Below are 23,775 nucleotides of genomic sequence, written 5' to 3'. Positions count from 1 at the left end.
GCTGAACAGAAAAAATTGAGACATGGCTCATTGTAAAGAACTCTCCATGGGGAATAAAATATGTTAATGATGACGTCATATGTCACGTGGTCGGCCGCCATTTTGGAAAAACGGCAAAACTTTGCACCACTATATCTCCAAAAGTGCTGAACAGAAAAAATTGAGACATGGCTCATTGTAAAGAACTCTCCATGGGGAATAAAATATGTTAATGATGATGTCATATGTCACGTGGTCGGCCGCCATCTTGGAAAAACGGCAAAACTTTGCACCACTATATCTCCAAAAGTGCTGAACAGAAAAAATTGAGACATGGCTCATTGTAAAGAACTCTCCATGGGGAATAAAATATGTTAATGATGACGTCATATGTCACGTGGTCGGCCGCCATTTTGGAAAAACGGCAAAACTTTGCACCACTATATCTCCAAAAGTGCTGAACAGAAAAAATTGAGACATGGCTCATTGTAAAGAACTCTCCATGGGGAATAAAATATGTTAATGATGATGTCATATGTCACGTGGTCGGCCGCCATCTTGGAAAAACGGCAAAACTTTGCACCACTATATCTCCAAAAGTGCTGAACAGAAAAAATTGAGACATGGCTCATTGTAAAGAACTCTCCATGGGGAATAAAATATGTTAATGATGATATCATTGGTCACGTGGTTCGGCCGCCATATTTGTTCTAAATGGCCGATAAAAAGTACATTCCGGCAAGTCCTCGGTCTCTGACCGATTTTTCATTACTTGCCGGAAAAATTTTCCGGCAAGTATGTTGATCTGTTCGTTTGTTTGTCTGTCTGTCTGTCTGTCTGTCTGTTTGTCTGTCTGTCTGTTTGCAGCACTGCGTCTACACCGTTGCACGTAGAATCGCCAAACTTTGCACACATATTGGTCTTGCCCTGGAATAGACTGTGCCCAATTGATGACGTCATCGGTGACGTGGTTCGGCCACCATCTTGGAAAAACCGAAAAACTTTGCACCTCTATATCTCCGAAAGTACTGAACAGAAAAAATTGAGACATGGCTCATTGTAAAGAACTCTCCATGGGGAATAATATATGTAAATGATGACGTCATCAGTCACGTGGTTCGGTCGCCATCTTGGAAAAACGGCAAAACGTTGCGCCACTATATCTCCAAAAGTGCTGAACAGAAAAAATTGAGACATGGCTCATTGTAAAGAACTCTCCATGGGGAATAAAATATGTTAATGATGACGTCATATGTCACGTGGTCGGCCGCCATCTTGGAAAAACGGCAAAACTTTGCACCACTATATCTTCAAAAGTGCTGAACAGAAAAAATTGAGACATGGCTCATTGTAAAGAACTCTCCATGGGGAATAAAATATGTTAATGATGACGTCATCAGTCACGTGGTCGGCCGCCATCTTGGAAAAACGGCAAAACTTTGCACCACGAAATCTCCAAAAGTGCTGAACAGAAAAAATTGAGACATGGCTCATTGTAAAGAACTCTCCATGGGGAATAAAATATGTTAATGATGATGTCATATGTCACGTGGTCGGCCGCCATCTTGGAAAAATGGCAAAACTTTGCACCACTATATCTCCAAAAGTGCTGAACAGAAAAAATTGAGACATGGCTCATTGTAAAGAACTCTCCATGGGGAATAAAATTTGTTAATGATGACGTCATATGTCACGTGGTTCGGCCGCCATCTTGGAAAAACCGAAAAACTTAGCACCTCTATGTGTCCAAAAGTGCTGAATAGAAAAAATTGAGACATGCCTCATTGTAAAGAACTCTCCATGGGGAATAAAATATGTTAATGATGACGTCATCGGTCACGTGGTTCGGCCGCCATATTTGTCCTAAATGGCGGATAAAAAAGTACATTCCGGCAAGTCCTCGGTCTCTGACCGATTTTTCATCTGTTTGTCTGTCTGTCTGTTTGCAGCACTGCGTCTACACCGTTGCACGTAGAATCGCCAAACTTTGCACACATATTGGTCTTGACCTGGAATAGACTGTGCCCAATTGATGACGTCATCGGTGACGTGGTTCGGCCGCCATCTTGGAAAAACCGAAAAACTTTGCACCACTATATCTCCGAAAGTACTGAACAGAAAAAATTGAGACATGGCTCATTGTAAAGAACTCTCCATGGGGAATAAAATATGTAAATGATGACGTCATCAGTCACGTGGTTCGGTCGCCATCTTGGAAAAACGGCAAAACGTTGCGCCACTATATCTCCAAAAGTGCTGAACAGAAAAAATTGAGACATGGCTCATTGAAAAGAACTCTCCATGGAGAATAAAATATGTTAATGATGACGTCATCAGTCACGTGGTCGGCCGCCATCTTGGAAAAACGGTAAAACTTTGCACCACGAAATCTCCAAAAGTGCTGAACAGAAAAAATTGAGACATGGCTCATTGTAAAGAACTCTCCATGGGGAATAAAATATGTTAATGATGATGTCATATGTCACGTGGTCGGCCGCCATCTTGGAAAAACGGCAAAACTTTGCACCACTATATCTCCAAAAGTGCTGAACAGAAAAAATTGAGACATGGCTCATTGTAAAGAACTCTCCATGGGGAATAAAATTTGTTAATGATGACGTCATATGTCACGTGGTTCGGCCGCCATCTTGGAAAAACCGAAAAACTTAGCACCTCTATGTGTCCAAAAGTGCTGAATAGAAAAAATTGAGACATGCCTCATTGTAAAGAACTCTCCATGGGGAATAAAATATGTTGATGATGACGTCATCGGTCACGTGGTTCGGCCGCCATATTTGTCCTCAATGGCCAATAAAAAAGTACATTCCGGCAAGTCCTCGGTCTCTGACCGATTTTTCATTTGTCTGTCTGTCTGTCTGTCTGTTTGTCTGTCTGTCTGTTTGCAGCACTGCGTCTACACCGTTGCACGGAGATTCGCCAAACTTTGCACACATATTGGTCTTGCCCTGGAATAGACTGTGCCCAATTGATGACGTCATCGGTGACGTGGTTCGGCCGCCATCTTGGAAAAACCGAAAAACTTTGCACTTCTATATCTCCGAAAGTACTGAACAGAAAAAATTGAGACATGGCTCATTGTAAAGAACTCTCCATGGGGAATAAAATATGTTAATGATGACATCATCAGTCACGTGGTCGGCCGCCATCTTGGAAAAACGTCAAAACTTTGCACCACTAAATCTCCAAAAATGCTGAACAGAAAAAATTGAGACATGGCTCATTGTAAAGAACTCTCCATGCGGAATAAAATACGTTAATGATGATGTCATACGTCACGTGGTCGGCCGCCATCTTGGAAAAATGGCAGAACTTTGCACCGCTATATCTCCAAAAGTGCTGAACAGAAAAAATTGAGACATGGCTCATTGTAAAGAACTCTCCATGGGTAATAAAATTTGTTAATGATGTCATATGTCACGTGGTTCGGCCGCCATCTTGGAAAAACCGAAAAATTTTGCACCTCCATATCTCTGAAAGTGCTGAATAGAAAAAATTGAGACATGGCTCATTGTAAAGAACTCTCCATGGGGAATAAAATATGTTAATGATGACATCATAGGTCACGTGGTTCGGCCGCCATCTTGGAAAAACCGAAAAACGTAGCACCTCCATATCTCCAAAAGTGCTGAATAGAAAAAGTTGAGACATGGCTCTTTGTAAAGAACTCTCCATGGGGAATAATATATGTTAATGATGACGTCATCTATCACGTGGTTCGGCCGCCATATTTGTCCTAAATGGCCGATAAAAAGTACATTCCGGCAAGTCCTCGGTCTCTGACCGATTTTTCATCTGTTTGTCTGTCTGTCTGTCTGTCTGTCTGTTTGCAGCACTGCGTCTACACCGTTGCACGTAGAATCGCGAAACTTTGCACACATATTGGTCTTGCCCTGGAATAGACTGTGCCCAATTGATGACGTCATCGGTGACGTGGTTCGGCCGCCATCTTGGAAAAACGGAAAAACTTTGCACCTCTATATCTCCGAAAGTACTGAACAGAAAAAATTGAGACATGGCTCATTGTAAAGAACTCTCCATGGGGAAAAAAATATGTAAATGATGACGTCATCAGTCACGTGGTTCGGTCGCCATCTTGGAAAAACGGCAAAACGTTGCGCCACTATATCTCCAAAAGTGCTGAACAGAAAAAATTGAGACATGGCTCATTGTAAAGAACTCTCCATGGGGAATAAAATATGTTAATGATGACGTCATATGTCACGTGGTCGGCTGCCATCTTGGAAAAACGGCAAAACTTTGCACCACTATATCTCCAAAAGTGCTGAACAGAAAAAATTGAGACATGGCTCATTGTAAAGAACTCTCCATGGGGAATAAAATATGTTAATGATGACGTCATCAGTCACGTGGTTGGCCGCCATCTTGGAAAAACCGAAAAACTCTGCACCTCCACATCTCCAAAAGTCCTGTATAGAAAAAATTGAGGTATGGCTCATTATAAAGAACTCTCCATGGGGAATAAAATATGTTAATGATGACGTCATCGGTCACGTGGTTCGGCCGCCATATTTGTCCTAAATGGCCGATAAAAAAGTACAATCCGACAAGTCCTCGGTCTCTGACCGATTTTTCATTTGTTACTTGCCGGAAAAGATTCCGGCAAGTATGTTGATCTGTTCGTTTGTTACTTGCCGGAAAAATTTTTCCGGCAAGTATGTTGATCTGTTCGTTTGTTACTTGCCGGAAAAGATTCCGGCAAGTATGTTGATCTGTTCGTTTGTTACTTGCCGGAAAAAATTTCCGGCAAGTATGTTGATCTGTTCGTTTGTTTGTCTGTCTGTCTGTTTGTCTGTCTGTTTGTCTGTCTGTTTGTCTGTTTGCAGCACTGCGTCTACACCGTTGCACGGAGAATCGCCAAACTTTGCACACATAATGGTCTTGCCCTCTAATATACTGTGCCTCAATGATGACGTCATCGGTGACGTGGTTCGGCCGCCATCTTGGAAAAACCGAATAAATTTGCACCTCTATATCTCCGAAAGTACTGAACAGAAAAAATTGAGACATGGCTCATTGTAAAGAACTCTCCATGGGGAATAAAATATGTTAATGATGACGTCATATGTCACGTGGTCGGCCGCCATCTTGGAAAAACGGCAAAAATTTGCACCACTATATCTCCAAAAGTGCTGAACAGAAAAAATTGAGACATGGCTCATTGTAAAGAACTCTCCATGGGGAATAAAATATGTTAATGATGACGTCATCAGTCACGTGGTCGGCCGCCATCTTGGAAAAACCGAAAAACTTAGCACCTCCATATCTCCGAAAGTGCTGAATAGAAAAAATTGAGACATGGCTCATTGTAAAGAACTCTCCATGGGGAACAAAATATGTTAATGATGATGTCATCGGTCACGTGGTTCGGCCGCCATCTTGGAAAAACCGAAAAACTCTGCACCTCCACATCTCCAAAAGTCCTGAATAGAAAAAATTGAGGTATGGCTCATTGTAAAGAACTCTCCATGGGGAATAAAATATGTTAATGATGACGTCATATGTCACGTGGTCGGCCGCCATCTTGGAAAAACGGCAAAAATTTGCACCACTATATCTCCAAAAGTGCTGAACAGAAAAAATTGAGACATGGCTCATTGTAAAGAACTCTCCATGGGGAATAAAATATGTAAATGATGACGTCATCAGTCACGTGGTTCGGTCGCCATCTTGGAAAAACGGCAAATCGTTGCGCCACTATATCTCCAAAAGTGCTGAACAGAAAAAATTGAGACATGGCTCATTGGAAAGAACTCTCCATGGGGAATAAAATATGTTAATGATGACGTCATATGTCACGTGGTCGGCCGCCATCTTGGAAAAACGGCAAAACTTTGCACCACTATATCTCCAAAAGTGCTGAACAGAATAATTGAGACATGGCTCATTGTAAAGAACTCTCCATGGGGAATAAAATATGTTAATGATGACGTCATCAGTCACGTGGTCGGCCGCCATCTTGGAAAAACGGCAAAACTTTGCACCACAAAATCTCCAAAAGTGCTGAACAGAAAAAATTGAGACATGGCTCATTGTAAAGAACTCTCCATGGGGAATAAAATATGTTAATGATGACGCCATCGGTCACGTGGTTCGGCCGCCATCTTGGAAAAATGGGAAAACTTTGCACCTCAACATCTCCGAAAGTGCTGAAATGAAAAAATTGAGACATGGCTCATTGTAAAGAACTCTCCATGGGGAATAAAATATGTTAATGATGACGTCATATGTCACGTGGTCGGCCGCCATCTTGGAAAAATGGGAAAACTTTGCACCTCAACATCTCCGAAAGTGCTGAAATGAAAAAATTGAGACATGGCTCATTGTAAAGAACTCTCCATGGGGAATAAAATATGTTAATGATGACGTCATCGGTCACGTGGTTCGGCCGCCATCTTGGAAAAATGGGAAAACTTTGCACCTCAACATCTCCGAAAGTGCTGAAATGAAAAAATTGAGACATGGCTCATTGTAAAGAACTCTCCATGGGGAATAAAATATGTTAATGATGACGTCATCGGTCACGTGGTTCGGCCGCCATCTTGGAAAATCCGAAAAACGTTGCACCTCTATCTCCAAAAGTGCTGAACAGAAAAAATTGAGACATGGCTCATTGGAAAGAACTCTCCAGGGGGAATAAAATATGTTAATGATGATGTCATCGGTCAGGTGGTTCAGCCGCCATATTTGTCCTAAATGGCCGATAAAAAAGTAAATTCCGGCAAGTCCTCGGTCTCTGACCGATTTTTCATTTGTCTGTTTGTCTGTTTGTCTGTTTGTCTGTTTGTCTGTTTGCAGCACTACGTCTACACCGTTGCACGTAGAATCACCAAACTTTGCACACGTATTTGTCTTGCCCTCTAATATACTGTGCCCAAATGATGACGTCATCGGTCACGTGGTTCGGCCGCCATCTTGGAAAAACCGAAAAATTTTGCACCTCGATATCTCAAAGTGCTCAACAGAAAAAATTGAGACATGGCTCATTGTAAAGAACTCTCCATGGGGAATAAAATATGTTAATGATGACGTCATCGGTCACGTGGTTCGGCCGCCATCTTGGAAAAAACGAAAATTTTTGCACCTCCATATCTCCGAAAGTCCTGAACAGAAAAAATTGAGACATGGCTCATTGTAAAGAACTCACCATGGGGAATAAAATATGTTAATGATGACGTCATCGTTCACGTGATTCGGCCGCCATCTTGGAAAATCCGAAAAACTTTGCACCTCCATATCTCCGAAAGTGCTGAATAGAAAAAATTGAGACATGGCTCATTGTAAAGAACTCTCCATGGGGAATAAAATATGTTAATGATGACGTCATATGTCACGTGGTCGGCCGCCATCTTGGAAAAACGGCAAAACTTTCCACCACTATATCTCCAAAAGTGCTGAACAGAAAAAATTGAGACATGGCTCATTGGAAAGAACTCTCCATGGGGAATAAAATATGTTAATGATGACGTCATATGTCACGTGGTTCGGCCGCCATCTTGGAAAAAAATTGCACCTCCATATCTCTGAAAGTGCTGAATATAAAAAATTGAGACATGGCTCATTGAAAAGAACTCTCCATGGGGAATAAAATAAGTTACTGATGACGTCATCTATCACGTGTTTCGGCCACCATATTTGTCCTAAATGGCCGATAAAAAAGTACATTCCGGCAAGTCCTCGGTCTCTGACCGATTTTTCATTTGTCTGTCTGTCTGTTTGTCTGTCTGTTTGTCTGTCTGTTTGTCTGTTTGCAGCACTGCGTCTACACCGTTGCACGGAGAATCGCCAAACTTTGCACACATAATGGTCTTGCCCTCTAATATACTGTGCCTCAATGATGACGTCATCAGTGACGTGGTTCGGCCGCCATCTTGGATAAACCGAATAAATTTGCACCTCTATATCTCCGAAAGTACTGAACAGAAAAAATTGAGACATGGCTCATTGTAAAGAACTCTCCATGGGGAATAAAATATGTTAATGATGACGTCATATGTCACGTGGTCGGCCGCCATCTTGGAAAAACGGCAAAAATTTGCACCACTATATCTCCAAAAGTGCTGAACAGAAAAAATTGAGACATGGCTCATTGTAAAGAACTCTCCATGGGGAATAAAATATGTAAATGATGACGTCATCAGTCACGTGGTTCGGTCGCCATCTTGGAAAAACGGCAAATCGTTGCGCCACTATATCTCCAAAAGTGCTGAACAGAAAAAATTGAGACATGGCTCATTGGAAAGAACTCTCCATGGGGAATAAAATATGTTAATGATGACGTCATATGTCACGTGGTCGGCCGCCATCTTGGAAAAACGGCAAAACTTTGCACCACTATATCTCCAAAAGTGCTGAACAGAATAATTGAGACATGGCTCATTGTAAAGAACTCTCCATGGGGAATAAAATATGTTAATGATGACGTCATCAGTCACGTGGTCGGCCGCCATCTTGGAAAAACGGCAAAACTTTGCACCACAAAATCTCCAAAAGTGCTGAACAGAAAAAATTGAGACATGGCTCATTGTAAAGAACTCTCCATGGGGAATAAAATATGTTAATGATGACGTCATCAGTCACGTGGTCGGCCGCCATCTTGGAAAAATGGCAAAAATTTTCACCACTATATCTCCAAAAGTGCTGAACAGAAAAAATTGAGACATGGCTCATTGTAAAGAACTCTCCATGGGGAATAAAACATGTTATTGATGACGTCATATGTCACGTGGTCGGCCGCCATCTTGGAAAAACGGCAAAACTTTGTTCCACTGTATCTCCAAAAGTGCTGAACAGATAAAATTGAGACATGGCTCATTGTAAAGAACTCTCCATGGGGAATAAAACATGTTAATGATGACGTCATCGGTCAAGTGCTTCTGCCGCCAGCTTGGAAAATCCGAAAAACTTTGCACCTCCATATCTCCGAAAGTCCTGAATAGAAAAACTTGGGACGTGGCTCAATGTAAAGAACTCTCCATGGGGAATAAAATATGTTAATGATGACGTCATCAGTCACGTGGTTCGGCCGCCATATTTGTCCTAAATGGCCAATAAAAAAGTACATTCCGGCAAGTCCTCGGTCTCTGACCGATTTTTCATTTGTCTGTCTGTCTGTTTGTCTGTCTGTTTGTCTGTCTGTTTGTCTGTTTGCAGCACTGCGTCTACACCGTTGCACGGAGAATCGCCAAACTTTGCACACATAATGGTCTTGCCCTCTAATATACTGTGCCTCAATGATGACGTCATCAGTGACGTGGTTCGGCCGCCATCTTGGAAAAACCGAATAAATTTGCACCTCTATATCTCCGAAAGTACTGAACAGAAAAAATTGAGACATGGCTCATTGTAAAGAACTCTCCATGGGGAATAAAATATGTTAATGATGACGTCATATGTCACGTGGTCGGCCGCCATCTTGGAAAAACGGCAAAAATTTGCACCACTATATCTCCAAAAGTGCTGAACAGAAAAAATTGAGACATGGCTCATTGTAAAGAACTCTCCATGGGGAATAAAATATGTAAATGATGACGTCATCAGTCACGTGGTTCGGTCGCCATCTTGGAAAAACGGCAAATCGTTGCGCCACTATATCTCCAAAAGTGCTGAACAGAAAAAATTGAGACATGGCTCATTGGAAAGAACTCTCCATGGGGAATAAAATATGTTAATGATGACGTCATATGTCACGTGGTCGGCCGCCATCTTGGAAAAACGGCAAAACTTTGCACCACTATATCTCCAAAAGTGCTGAACAGAATAATTGAGACATGGCTCATTGTAAAGAACTCTCCATGGGGAATAAAATATGTTAATGATGACGTCATCAGTCACGTGGTCGGCCGCCATCTTGGAAAAACGGCAAAACTTTGCACCACAAAATCTCCAAAAGTGCTGAACAGAAAAAATTGAGACATGGCTCATTGTAAAGAACTCTCCATGGGGAATAAAATATGTTAATGATGACGCCATCGGTCACGTGGTTCGGCCGCCATCTTGGAAAAATGGGAAAACTTTGCACCACTATATCTCCAAAAGTGCAGAATGGAAAAAATTGAGACATGGCTCATTGTAAAGAACTCTCAATGGGGAATAAAATATGTTAATGATGACGTCATATGTCACGTGGTTCGGCCGCCATCTTGGAAAAACCGAAAAATTGTGCACCTCCATATCTCTGAAAGTGCTGAATAGAAAAAATTGAGACATGGCTCATTGTAAAGAACTCTCCATGGGGAATAAAATATGTTAATGATGACATCATAGGTCACGTGGTTCGGCTGCCATCTTGGAAAAACCGAAAAACGTAGCACCTCCATATCTCCAAAAGTGCTGAATAGAAAAAGTTGAGACATGGCTCTTTGTGAAGAACTCTCCATGGGGAATAATATATGTTAATGATGACGTCATCTATCACGTGGTTCGGACGCCATATTTGTCTTAAATGGCCGATAAAAGAGTACATTCCGGCAAGTCCTCGGTCTCTGACCGATTTTTCATCTGTCTGTTTGTCTGTTTGCAGCACTGCGTCTACACCGTTGCACGGAGAATCGCCAAACTTTGCACACATAATGGTCTTGCCCTCTAATATACTGTGCCTCAATGATGACGTCATCGGTGACGTGGTTCGGCCGCCATCTTGGAAAAACCGAATAAATTTGCACCTCTATATCTCCGAAAGTACTGAACAGAAAAAATTGAGACATGGCTCATTGTAAAGAACTCTCCATGGGGAATAAAATATGTTAATGATGACGTCATATGTCACGTGGTCGGCCGCCATCTTGGAAAAACGGCAAAAATTTGCACCACTATATCTCCAAAAGTGCTGAACAGAAAAAATTGAGACATGGCTCATTGTAAAGAACTCTCCATGGGGCATAAAATATGTTAATGATGACGTCATCAGTCACGTGGTCGGCCGCCATCTTGGAAAAACCGAAAAGCTTAGCACCTCCATATCTCCGAAAGTGCTGAATAGAAAAAATTGAGACATGGCTCATTGTAAAGAACTCTCCATGGGGAACAAAATATGTTAATGATGATGTCATCGGTCACGTGGTTCGGCCGCCATCTTGGAAAAACCTAAAAACTCTGCACCTCCACATCTCCAAAAGTCCTGAATAGAAAAAATTGAGGTATGGCTCATTGTAAAGAACTCTCCATGGGGAATAAAATATGTTAATTATGACGTCATCGGTCACGTGGTTCGGCCGCCCTATTTGTCCTAAATGGCCGATAAAAAAGTACATTCCGGCAAGTCCTCGGTCTCTGACCGATTTTTCATTTGTCTGTTTGCCTGTTTGCAGCACTACGTCTACACCGTTGCACGTCGACTCACCAAACTTTGCACACGTATTTGTCTTGCCCTCTAATATACTGTGCCAAAATGATGACGTCATCGGTCACGTGATTCGGCCGCCATCTTGGAAAAACCGAAAAACTTTGCACCTCCATATCTCCGAAAGTGCTGAATAGAAAAAATTGAGACATGGCTCATTGTAAAGAACTCTCCATGTGGAATAAATTATGTTCATGATGACGTCATCGGTAACGTGGTTCGGCCGCCATCTTGGAAAACCTGAAAAACTTTGCACCTCCACATCTCCGAAAGTGCTTAATAGAAAAAATTGAGACATGGCTCATTGTAAGGAACTCTCCATGGGGAATAAAATATTTTAATGATGACATCATAGGTCACGTGGTTCGGCCGCCAGCTTGGAAAAACCGAAAAACTTTGCACCACTATATCTCCAAAAGTGCTGAACAGAAAAAATTGAGACATGGCTCATTGTAAAGAACTCTCCATGGGGAATAAAATATGTTAATGATGACGTCATCAGTCACGTGGTCGGCCGCCATCTTGGAAAAACGGCAAAACTTTGTACCACGAAATCTCCAAAAGTGCTGAACAGAAAAAATTGAGACATGGCTCATTGTAAAGAACTCTCCATGGGGAATAAAATATGTTAATGATGATGTCATATGTCACGTGGTCGGCCGCCATCTTGGAAAAACGGCAAAACTTTGCACCACTATATCTCCAAAAGTGCTGAACAGAAAAAATTGAGACATGGCTCATTGTAAAGACCTCTCCATGGGGAATAAAATTTGTTAATGATGACGTCATACGTCACGTGGTTCGGCCGCCATCTTGGAAAAACCGAAACCTCCACATCTCCGAAAGTGCTGAACAGAAAAAATTGAGACATGGCTCATTGAAAAGAACTCTCCATGGGGAATAAAATATGTTAATGATGACGTCATCGGTCACGTGGTTTGGCCGCCATATTTGTCCTAAATGGCCAATAAAAAAGTACATTCCGGCAAGTCCTCGGTCTCTGACCGATTTTTCATCTGTCTGTTTGTCTGTCTGTCTGTCTGTTTGCAGCACTGCGTCTACACCGTTGCACGGAGAATCGCCAAGCTTTGCACACATATTGGTCTTGCCCTGGAATAGACTGTGCCCAATTGATGACGTCATCGGTGACGTGGTTCGGCCGCCATCTTGGAAAAACCAAAAAACTTTGCACTTCTATATCTCCGAAAGTACTGAACAGAAAAAATTGAGACATGGCTCATTGTAAAGAACTCTCCATGGGGAATAAAATATGTTAATGATGACATCATCAGTCACGTGGTCGGCCGCCATCTTGGAAAAACGGCAAAACTTTGCACCACGAAATCTCCAAAAGTGCTGAACAGAAAAATTGAGACATGGCTCATTGTAAAGAACTCGCCATGCGGAATAAAATATGTTAATGATGATGTCATATGTCACGTGGTCGGCCGCCATCTTGGAAAAACGGCAAAACTTTGCACCGCTATATCTCCAAAAGTGCTGAACAGAAAAAATTGAGACATGGCTCATTGTAAAGAACTCTCCATGGGTAATAAAAGATGTTAATGATGACGTCATCAGTCACGTGGTTCGGCCGCCATCTTGGAAAATGGCAAAATTTTGCACCACTATATCTCCAAAAGTGCTGAACAGAAAAAATTGAGCTCATTGTAAAGAACTCTCCATGGGGAATAAAATGTTAGTGATGACGTCATTGGTCACGTGGTTCGGCCGCCATCTTGGAAAAAGTTTGCAACTCTATATCTCCAAAAGTGCTGAACAGAAAAAATTGAGACATGGCTCATTGTAAAGAACTCTCCATGGGGAATAAAATATGTTAATGATGACGTCATCAGTCACGTGGTTCGGCCGCCATCTTGGAAAAACCTAAAAACTTTGCACCTCCATATCTCTGAAAGTACTGAATAGAAAAAATTGAGACATGGCTCATTGTAAAGAACTCTTGATGGGGAATAAAATATGTTAATGATGACGTCATAGGTCACGTGGTTCGGCCGCCATCTTGGAAAAACCGAAAAACCTACCACCTCCATATCTCCCAAAGTGCTGAATAGAAATAATTGAGACGTGACTCATTGTAAAGAACTCTCCATGGGGAATAAAATATGTTAATGATGACGTCATAGGTCACGTGGTTCGGCCGCCATCTTGGAAAAACCGAAAAACGTTGCACCTCCATATCTCCAAAAATGCTCAATATAAAAAATTGAGACATGGCTCATTGTAAAGAACTCTCCATGGGGAATAAAAGATGTTCATGATGACATCATCGGTCACGTGGTTCGGCCGCCATATTTGTCCTAAATGGCCGATAAAAAAGTAAATTCCGGCAAGTCCTCGGTCTCTGACCGATTTTTCATCTGTCTGTCTGTCTGTTTGCAGCACTGTGTCTACACCGTTGCATGTAGAATCGCCAAACTTTGCACACATATTGGTCTTGCCCTGGAATAGAGTGCCCAATTGATGACGTCATCGGTCACGTGGTTCGGCCGCCATCTTGGAAAAACCGAAAAAGTTTGCACCTCTATATCTCCGAAAGTACTGAACAGAAAAAATTGAGACATGGCTCATTGTAAAGAACTCTCCATGGGGAATAAAATATATAAATGATGACGTCATCAGTCACGTGGTTCGACCGCCATCTTGGAAAAACCGAAAAATTTTGCACCTCCATATCTCCGAAATTGGTGGATAGAAAAAATTGAGACAAGGCTCATTATAAAGAACTCTCCATGGGGAACAAAATATGTTCATGATGACGTCATCAGTCACGTGGTTCGGCCGCCATCTTGGAAAAACCGAAAAAATTTGCACCTCCATATCTCCAAAAGTGCTGAATAGAAAAAATTGAGACACGACTCATTGTAAAGAACTCTCCATGGGGAATAAAATATGTTAATGATGACGTCATCTGTCACGTGGTCGGCCGCCATCTTGGAAAAACGGCAAAACTTTGCACCACGATATCTCCAAAAGTGCTGAACATAAAAAATTGAGACATGGCTCATTGTAAAGAACTCTCAATGGGGAATAAAATATGTTAATGATGACGTCAACAGTCACGTGGTTCGGCAGCCATCTTGGAAAAACCGAAAAACTTTGCACCTCCATATCTCCGAAAGTGCAGAATCGATAAAATTGAGACGTGGCTCATTGTAAAGAACTCTCCATGGGGAATAAAATATGTTAATGATGACGTCATCAGTCACGTGGTTCGGCCGCCATCTTGGAAAAACCGAAAAACTTAGCACCTCTGTATCTCGAAAAGTGCTGAATAGAAAAAATTGAGACATGGCTCATTGTAAAGAACTCTCCATGGGGATTAAAATATCTTAATGATGACGTCATAGGTCACGTGGTTCGGCCGCCATCTTGGAAAAACCGAAAGATTTGCACCTCTATATCTCCGAAAGTGCTGAACAGAAAAAATTGAGACATGGCTCATTGTAAAGAACTCTCCATGGGGAATAAAATATGTTAATGATGATGTCATCAGTCACGTGATTCGGCCGCCATCTTGGAAAAACCGAAAAACTTTGCACCTCCATATCTCCGAAAGTGCTGAATAGAAAAATTGAGACACGGCTCATTGGAAAGAACTCTCCATGGGTAATAAAATATGTTAATGATGATGTCATCAGTCACGTGGTTCGGCCGCCATCTTGGAAAAAACGAAAAACTTTGCACCTCCATATCTCTGAAAGTGCTGAATAGAAAACATTGAGACATGGCTCATTGTAAAGAACTCTCCATGGGGAATAAATTATGTTCATGATGACGTCATCGGTCACGTGGTTCGGCCACCATCTTGGAAAAACTGAAAAGCTTTGCACCTCCACATCTCCGAAAGTGCTGAATAGAAAAAATTGAGACATGGCTCATTGTCAAGAACTCTCCATGTGGAATAAAATAGGTTAATGATGACGTCATCGGTCACGTGGTTCGGCCGCCATCTTGGAAAAACTGAAAAGCTTTGCACCTCCACATCTCCGAAAGTGCTGAATTGAAAAAATTGAGACATGGCTCATTGTAAAGAACTCTCCATGGGGAATAAAATATGTTAATGATGACATCATCGGTCACGTGGTTCGGCCGCCATATTTGTCCTAAATGGCCGATAAAAAAGTAAATTCCAGCAAGTCCTCGGTCTCTGACCGATTTTTCATTTGTCTGTCTGTTTGTCTGTCTGTCTGTTTGCAGCACTACGTCCACACCGTTGCACGTAGAATTGCCAAACTTTGCACACGTATTTGTCTTGCCCTGGAATCGACTGTGCCCAATTGATGACGTCATCGGTCACGTGGTTCGGCCGCCATCTTGGAAAAACCGAAAAAGTTTGCACCTCTATATCTCAAAGTGCTGAACAGAAAAAATAGAAACATGGCTCATTGTAAAGAACTCTCCATGGGGAGTAAAATATGTTAATGATGACGTCATCAGTACCGTGGTTCGCCCGCCATCTTGGAAAAACCGAAAAACTTTGCACCTCCATATCTCCAAAAGTGCTGAATATAAAAAATTGAGACATGGCTCATTGTAAAGAACTCTCCACGGGGAATAAAATATGTTAACGATGACGTCATTGGTCACGTGGTTCGGCCGCCATATTTGTCCTAAATGGCCGATAAAAAAGTAAATTCCGGCAAGTCCTCGGTCTCTGACCGATTTTTCATCTGTCTGTCTGTCTGTTTGTCTGACTTTTTGCAGCACTACGTCTACACCGTTGCACGTAGAATCGCCAAACTTTGCACACGTATTTGTCTTGCCCTGGAATAGACTGTGCCCAATTGATGACGTCATCGGTCTCGTGGTTCGGCCGCCATATTGGAAAAACCGAAAAACTTTGCACCTCCATATCTCCGAAAGTGCTGAATAGAAAAAATTGAGACATGGCTCATTGTAAAGAACTCTCCATGGGGAATAAACTTTGTTTATGATGACGTCATAGGTCACGTGGTTCGGCCGCCATCTTGGAAAAACCGAAAAACTTAGCGCCTCGAAATCTCAAAGTCCTGAATAGAAAAAATTGAGACATGGCTCATTGTAAAGAACTCTCAATGGGGAATAAAATATGTTAATGATGACGTCATCGGTCACGTGGTTCGGCCGCCATCTTGGAAAAACCGAAAAACTTTCTCCGAAAGTGCTGACTAGAAAAAATTGAGACGTGGCTCATTGTAAAGAACTCTCCATGGGGAATAAAATATGTTAATGATGACGTCATCGGTCACGTGGTTCGGCCGCCATATTTGTCCTAAATGGCCGATAAAAAGTACATTCCGACAAGTCCTCGGTCTCTGACCGATTTTTCATTTATTTGTCTGTTTGTTTGTCTGTTTGTCCGCACAGAATAAATATGATTTTCTCTGCAACCGTTGGTCCGATTGACAGCAAATTTTCACCATAGATGCACCTTCACCTGTAGAATTTTTTGATGATAATTATGATGTCACAGGTCACGTGGTTCGGCCGCCATCTTGGAAAAACCGAAAACTTTTTCACCTCTATATCTCCAAAAGGGCTGAATAGAAAAAATTGAAACATGGCTCATTGTAAAGAACTCTCCATGCAGAATAAAATATGTTAATGATGATGTCATAGGTGCCTCCATTATGACGTCATAATTTGACAAGTACAAAACGTCATCAGATCAAGATGAAATTTCTTGAGCATAATCGAGGAATAAATTAGTGGAGAAAAAAATGATGACGGCATCGCTCACGTGGTTCGGCAGCCATATTTGTTTTAACACAAAAGCCTTAAAAACCACTGAAAATACATCCTGGCGAGGGTTTGCAATCTCTAATTGCTCTTTTTCTTGTTTTATTTGTTTTTTGACTTTTACATATTGGTTAGTACATCCAGAGCAGGGCCAAGTGCGCAAAAGAGGACGTGGAGTTCTCAGAGACTCGCGTCTGCTCGCAATAAGCACTTTTAACCTGCTGTTGCTAGTGCAAAATGTGTGATTCAAATCATCTTTTTGTCCTCCGCCTCTCTGACAAGGTCGAAAGTGGGTGACATTAATACGAGTTTCGTCCAACCGACCGATCATCTGTCCATGTACTATTGTGTACGTGATATTTCAAAAACCTTTGAACATTTAGCTTTCACATTGCAGATATCTATTCCTCGTGACATTATCTCAACATGATTAGATCACAGCTGTGATTGGCTGAATTATCTTGGCATTGCAAAACAAACACTATATTTATAACAGCACTTACAGCTCCCCTCCATCCCCCCTCCCCCTCCCCCAACCTCTCAACATGATCACTAGTAAATATCATCATTTTTAAAGTTTATTTTAAACTTACAATGTGCATTCAAAAGCCCCAGATATGACCTTACCATCGCTGTTAAGAAGCACCCAAACCAGATACAGTGTCTCCCTGAGGAAAGAATACCTGATACATTTGGTCCCACGTACATAATAGCTGGCACAAGCTTTGTGCATTTTCACGTCGTGGGGATGTCCTTTGTTGAAGAGTTGATAGCCATTGTGTTGCATACGTCCATTAAATAAATCACCAAGCCTGCCATGATCACACGAAGCATTCCCACAAGGTTCAAAGTCCATTCACTGGTAGCGATTTGTCGGGGGTTTCGTTAGACCGTGTCCATCTATGATTGCACCGGCCTACGTCGTCCAGAGTTTGTGCTACGGAAAGCTATGATATGTTAGCTTTTAGTGTGAACTGAGAAAGTTATCCAACTGTTTAGTTGCGCAGAGGCACATTATCTTTCTCTCAGGTTCTCTTCCAAGTATTTTCAGCTTATTTTTGAAGCTTTGCGAGCTATTTTAGGTAACAATTCTTATCTCGCACGTATGATATAGGATACATGCCCTAATCAAAAGTGCTCCCTGGTTAAGGCTTTCTGGGGTGGATTACGTCACTTTGAAAGTCCCGTATTGGTCATGACATTCTGGTGGGCAGTTTGTTGAACAAGACATATGCACAGAAAGTTTGCACAAACGCACATCGAGAGATCATACAATGTATTCCTTTCTGAATGAACACACAGGGTGTGCCTTTGGTAATACAGTACATGTGCAATATACACAGCTCATGCACAGACGCATCATATAAAAACTTTACGTGTAAACTTCAACTATTTTTTGAAAACCCACTTCAGAAACTACCAGTATTCTCCAAAAGTAACAGTTTGCCAAAGAATGTTCACACAGCAATTATTGTAACTGCAATTTTACAAAACATGCACTGCCGGTATAGATTAGGACTACCAGAAAATTACAGGTAGCCATCTATCCTGCATTCAAGTCTCTACCCAGCTATAAACTGTTATCCTCGTGTTTCCTGTGCAGGGTGTTTCATCAGAGGACGTTAAGCTGGAGGACCCGTCGGTGGTGGTTGGTGTAAGTTAAAGATCCCACAGCGGCTTTTGTAAAGAGTAGATGAGTTGTTGGCAGCATCCTGAACAAAATGTACAACTTCCTGCTACCTTCAGTCGAAACTAAAGCCTGGCCAGCCGGTACGCGAAGGACTTGGGCCTAAAACCCACCCTCCCTAGTAGATCCCACAAGGAGGAATAGTTGGAGTTGTTTTACAAAAATACATAGTAGTACGTAGTATTAGACTACCAGCATAGATTAGGAATGTCTGTGATGTGGGGAAAGTAACACTTGATAATAATGGAGCAATCAGGCCCTTGCTATAGAACATAATCGTAGCTTAGCTTGGATGTTTGATCCAACCTTAGGAGTTGAGAGTCCAAGCAGTTGCTGGGGAAGAAATTAGAGAGAAGGAGTGAATTGCTTTGAGGATTCATTCTGATGATCAGAAGCCTTTCACAATTTCATAGAAACGATTTTCAGCAATACACCGGCAGGGCGAGATTTGGCCTGAGCCTTCGGACACCTGCACGCAATGGCCTGAGCTCCTTTATAATCACCGGTCAAAATACAAATATTATATCCAGGGCACCAGGCCAATAAATGTTCCCTTCAAAAGGGCACCATGTTTCACAATGCAGCTCTACGGTAGACGTACATCATCGAGGGGGTGAATTTGGATTCCGATCCAAATAAACAGATAGCTTACTTTAAGCAAGATAAACTCGTATAAACAAAAGAACAATCAAATATGTTATGTATACAGCGGTGGAGATGAAAACACCAGCAAAGTTCCCTGGATGGTGCCCGTTATCACGCACAGCCAGCTCGCTCTGCATTGTAAAGGTCTTCAGAGCCCGTTTGGGTTGTGCCCCCCGTTGGGCTTCCAGAGCACTGCGTGGACGCGCTTCCTTCGATGGTTGTTTTGGTCGGGCCGCTTTGCGAACAGTTCGTCAGAAGGTAGTTGTTTCCATTGTGCAGACAATCGGCCCGCACATCCTTCTTGGCGGAAGAGCGAGTGCAGCAGAGCGCGAGGGCACAGATGACGAACGTGATGGCGAGCAGAGGGGCCAGAACTAGCGCCGCGATCAGCAGCGCCATCGAGTTGTGATTTCCCATGGACGGAGGACCAGTTGGCATCGTGAATATCACGGACGCACGGGACGGAGAGGGTGAAACGGAACGAAAACGAGGCGACGAGGGCAGAACGGGAGATGTCGAGCGCAAAGGTCTTGACCGGGTCGTGGCGCCTGGGACCAAAGGATCGGACATCTGTCGATCGTTATCCTCGTTCTTAGTGGGATCTTGGATGTTCTCTGGGTCGAGCATAAGCACGCATGCCAGCTGGTCTTCCCTGAGCACGTATCCCTCGTCGCAGGTGCACTCGTAACTACCCTCGATATTGATGCACTGGTGCGCGCAGTTGTGATCTCCTCGCTCGCACTCGTCTATGTCCTCACACTCAAGACCGTTCTTGTGCTGTCTGTAGCCGCCCGAGCACAGGCACTCGAAACTACCGTCTGTGTTGAGACACCTGTAGTCGCACGGCTCAAACTGGCACTCGTCCACATCCGCGCAGCCCGTCGTGTTCACCACCGTGTACCCGTCGAGACATTCACAGACGAAACTGCCGGCCGTGTTGGAGCAGAAGCCGATGTGTTCGCACGGCTCCTCGTCGCACTCGTCCATGTCCTGGCAGACGTCACCGTGGAGCTCGTAACCGTGCTCGCAGCGCTTCTGAAGGCACGGTAGGTCCGAGTGCGACCAGTCAGCCTTCTGGTCATTCTCAACATCCTGGGAACACGAGATCTCGGCGCTCTGTGGGCGAGGGAGGTCTAGGCAGGTCACGTTCGCGACTGTGCCGGGCAACAGGGCACGGGAACCGTCACCCTGCACGGGGAGCACCGACGCGTAGTGCACCTGTATCATTGACCCTTGGTCCACGGCGATCGGGGCGCACATTGCCTCGAACTTGTACTCGCACAGAGTTCCGACCAGCCGGGATGTGCGGCAATTGCGACCTTTCCACTTCGGCGTCTTGCCGGTGTGCGCGTACACCAGGCTCACGCAGGTAACCCTCGTGCAGGTACGTTCCGGAGTCGCAACCCAGTTGGCGTACGGCGTGTCGCCTTCACCACTCGTCCAGTGGTACCCCCGCAAAGCCTTGTGCGTCACCGTGCATAGTCCCCTGGGTTTCCGAAGACCGATCCAGAAGGCGACCCCCTTCTTCGCCTGGATCCCCGCGTCCTCGATGAGTCGGGAGACCAGGTGCGCCTCCACCTCGCTCCTGATGCTCGCCAGGTGTCCGCCCGTCGACGAGCAATAGTTACGAGCTTCTTGGAAGGTGATCTTTGAGTCGTTGCCGTAGCGGACGCCAAAGCACGTGGACTCGCTGCATCGGAGAGACTCGATGATGTCCGGATGACCAGAGGATCGTCCCAAGTAGACAAATCCGAGAAAAAGAGTTATGATCATGTCGTTGTCACCAACTCTAGACCCACTCGCAAAAGCCAAGATCTCAATCGTGGGAACCACGCTGCCAGTAGCCCTACATATACAAGGGTCACACTCCACAGGGACAATGAATGTCCACGCCCCTAGCGAAGGAAATCCTACTTATGGCTCTCTGGCTCTCAGCCCTCCCATTATAAGTGTTTGTGTGTCCTGTTTGGGTGTCCTTCCCATACAGGGGGAGTAGTGCTGTTCAAAAAGCACCGACATTGCCCCACAACTACTCCCACCCACTTACTGCATCTTAAATTTCTATTTGGTTTTGTGCCCGATGGCAGGTTCGGCTCTGCTGAAGTCGGTTCTTGTCAATAGGTACACTGGGTTGTTTGCCATTGCCTATTTTGTTGGGGACGGCACACACATTGATGAATCACCCTGCCTGTGAGACACCAGGATGGCAGTTTATAGTTGGGTGGGGATTCGAACCCAGACCAGCCAGCTTGTTGAAGAATGTGACACATTATTTAGCGAACTGTATACGCAACTTGTGAATGAAGAGTTTCGTTCGTTCGTGTTTCTTAAACATTTCATTATTTAAGGAGCAGAAAATTTAAAAAAAATCTCCGCTTTTATCCGCAATATGTCCACGAATTAAGGTGCAATTGTGACGTTCATTGTGACGCACCATATGTCGCAGCAGGTTGATAGAGTTTTAAAAAATGATTTAATCCAAATTTTCTTTTTTTATGTTTTGCTTTTGCTTTATTAACTTTGAGGAAATTTTATGCTGCAGTACCTGCTTGCATGTCCCGACCTGCTCACGTGTGTGACGTGTCGTCACGTGTTGGAGCACTCCTGTCACGTGGCCAAAGGTGAAGAGTGTATTTTCCTAATGCATGCAACGTGGGATAGTTTCGGTGATGATGGGGAATTCCAAATGTGTCCTGAAGTCGAACGTTGAGTCTGTCTGAACCTATGGATGAAGATTCCTGATTAATCTGCCCAAAAATCCGAGGATTAATCCTGGATTATCCGTCTGAACGTCAGAACTAATAGCAACAAAAGTATGAGATTAAAACTCTGACGAGGATATGTTCAAGATATATTTTCACCAGGTTAGCAACAACAATTCACCAATCATGAGGTTGGGAGAGTTCAGAGAACGGACACATGTAATAAATGGACAACTAGAATGAAATTCGGTATCGAGCGTATCCCTCCGCCAGGCGGAACAGTTCACGTTTTGTATCCTACTGATATGTCGGATCTGGATTCGGACCTGAACCAAAACCGGGAATCGACCTGTTCTTGTCACATAACCAACTCATCCACCATGTTTTGGCATGATCTGTCCACAACTTTTTGAAACATCATGTTATATATCGTTTTGGCCCTATCACTCAATGGTGAAGAATCACAAGAAAATTTAAATTCTAGTATTCGGATCTTCACCAAAATAGAATTTGTCCTCGTCACACACACAACCAGTCAACCATGTTTCGTCCGAATCCGTCCAGAACTTTTTGAGATATCCTGTTCACAGACAGACAAACAGACAGACAGACAGACAGACAAAGGTGAAAACATAACCTCTGTCCACCTTTGCTGACGGAGGTAACTTGAACTGCACTTGGTAGGCAAATACCTCAACCAGGCTGAACAGTTTATGTCTAACTCTAATCGGCTTTTTTCTTCTTCTTTTCTTTTTTGTATACAAGTTCGAGGCTCGTGAAAGAGCTAACATTAATCACACAAAAAGTCAAACCGACACAAAACACAAAAAACAAGGGGGACCAAGCGGAGAGGAGCGGCAGACAAGATGGGGAGAGAGGGGGAAGGACACAAACACAACATTTGAGAGCAGGGACATCGGGAGGGCTTGGGGGGAGGTGGGAGAGGATTAAAACATATTGTTACGGATCGCGGTTAGATGTTATTTCGACCGAGCGGTGGTGTATTACCGCGACCTAACAGTTATTCCCCGACTAGACCCCGACTCACCCGATTCCACCCGAACGTTGGCCAAATCGCGCTACGCTAAATCAATGATGGAAAGGACACAACGACTGGGATAGATGAAACGACGCAAGGGGTACAGTTCTCAAGACCTCCGGAGGAGGATATAATTACAGTGGTGGAGAAAAGGGGTAGATTACAAGGTAGTGAGGTAAAGGCACAGAAGAGATAGGCACTTAATTACAGTCTTATCTTAACCCAGACAGACCACAGACAAACGGAACAAGGCTGACTTACACAGGGATTGATGGCAGGGAAGGACAGGTAGTTCGATAGCACAAGGTGCACCTTGGCTCGGGGACAGGATCAAGCACGGTCCAAGAGATGCAGGGAGGCCTCACAGCGCTCGGAGGTGGCGTCTTTCTTTCTCCAAGCTCAGCGCGCATCTGACGTCACCTCCCTCTTCCTGCGCATGCTCAGCGGGGAGTGACACGCCCTCGGCTGGTTGGCTCCGCCCCAGATGGGACCGGTCCGCCGCTCCCATTGGGTGCGGGGGTTACCGGGCTCCGCCCTTGACGAGGAGCTGGCAGGGAGCCCCTATTTGGTAACCCCGTCGAGCACATGTTCGATGGCGGCT

At 43.7% G+C, this 23,775-nt stretch overlaps 1 protein-coding gene across 1 annotated transcript; it reads right to left on the bottom strand.

Annotated features, from left to right (window-relative positions):
• Positions 1-18,362: 18,362 nt before the first annotated feature.
• On the bottom strand, positions 18,363-21,331 carry LOC137411838 (thrombomodulin). Its single transcript, XM_068097121.2, has one exon. It carries the CDS (start codon positions 21,204-21,206, stop codon positions 19,545-19,547), a length of 1,662 nt encoding a protein of 553 aa, XP_067953222.1. The 5' UTR covers positions 21,207-21,331; the 3' UTR covers positions 18,363-19,544.
• Positions 21,332-23,775: the final 2,444 nt, after the last annotated feature.

This window comes from Myxine glutinosa, chromosome 11 (genome assembly GCF_964187855.1).
Source record: "Myxine glutinosa chromosome 11, kmMyxGlut1.1, whole genome shotgun sequence".
Lineage (NCBI taxonomy): Eukaryota > Metazoa > Chordata > Myxini > Myxiniformes > Myxinidae > Myxine > Myxine glutinosa.
Note: the sequence above shows the minus strand (reverse complement) of the source record. Positions and strands in the feature narration are given on the sequence as shown.

Bases quoted from the DNA above. Each gene is read 5' to 3' on its own strand.
- LOC137411838 (XM_068097121.2), bottom strand. From the start codon at position 21,206: ATGATCATAACTCTTTTTCTCGGATTTGTCTACTTGGGACGATCCTCT.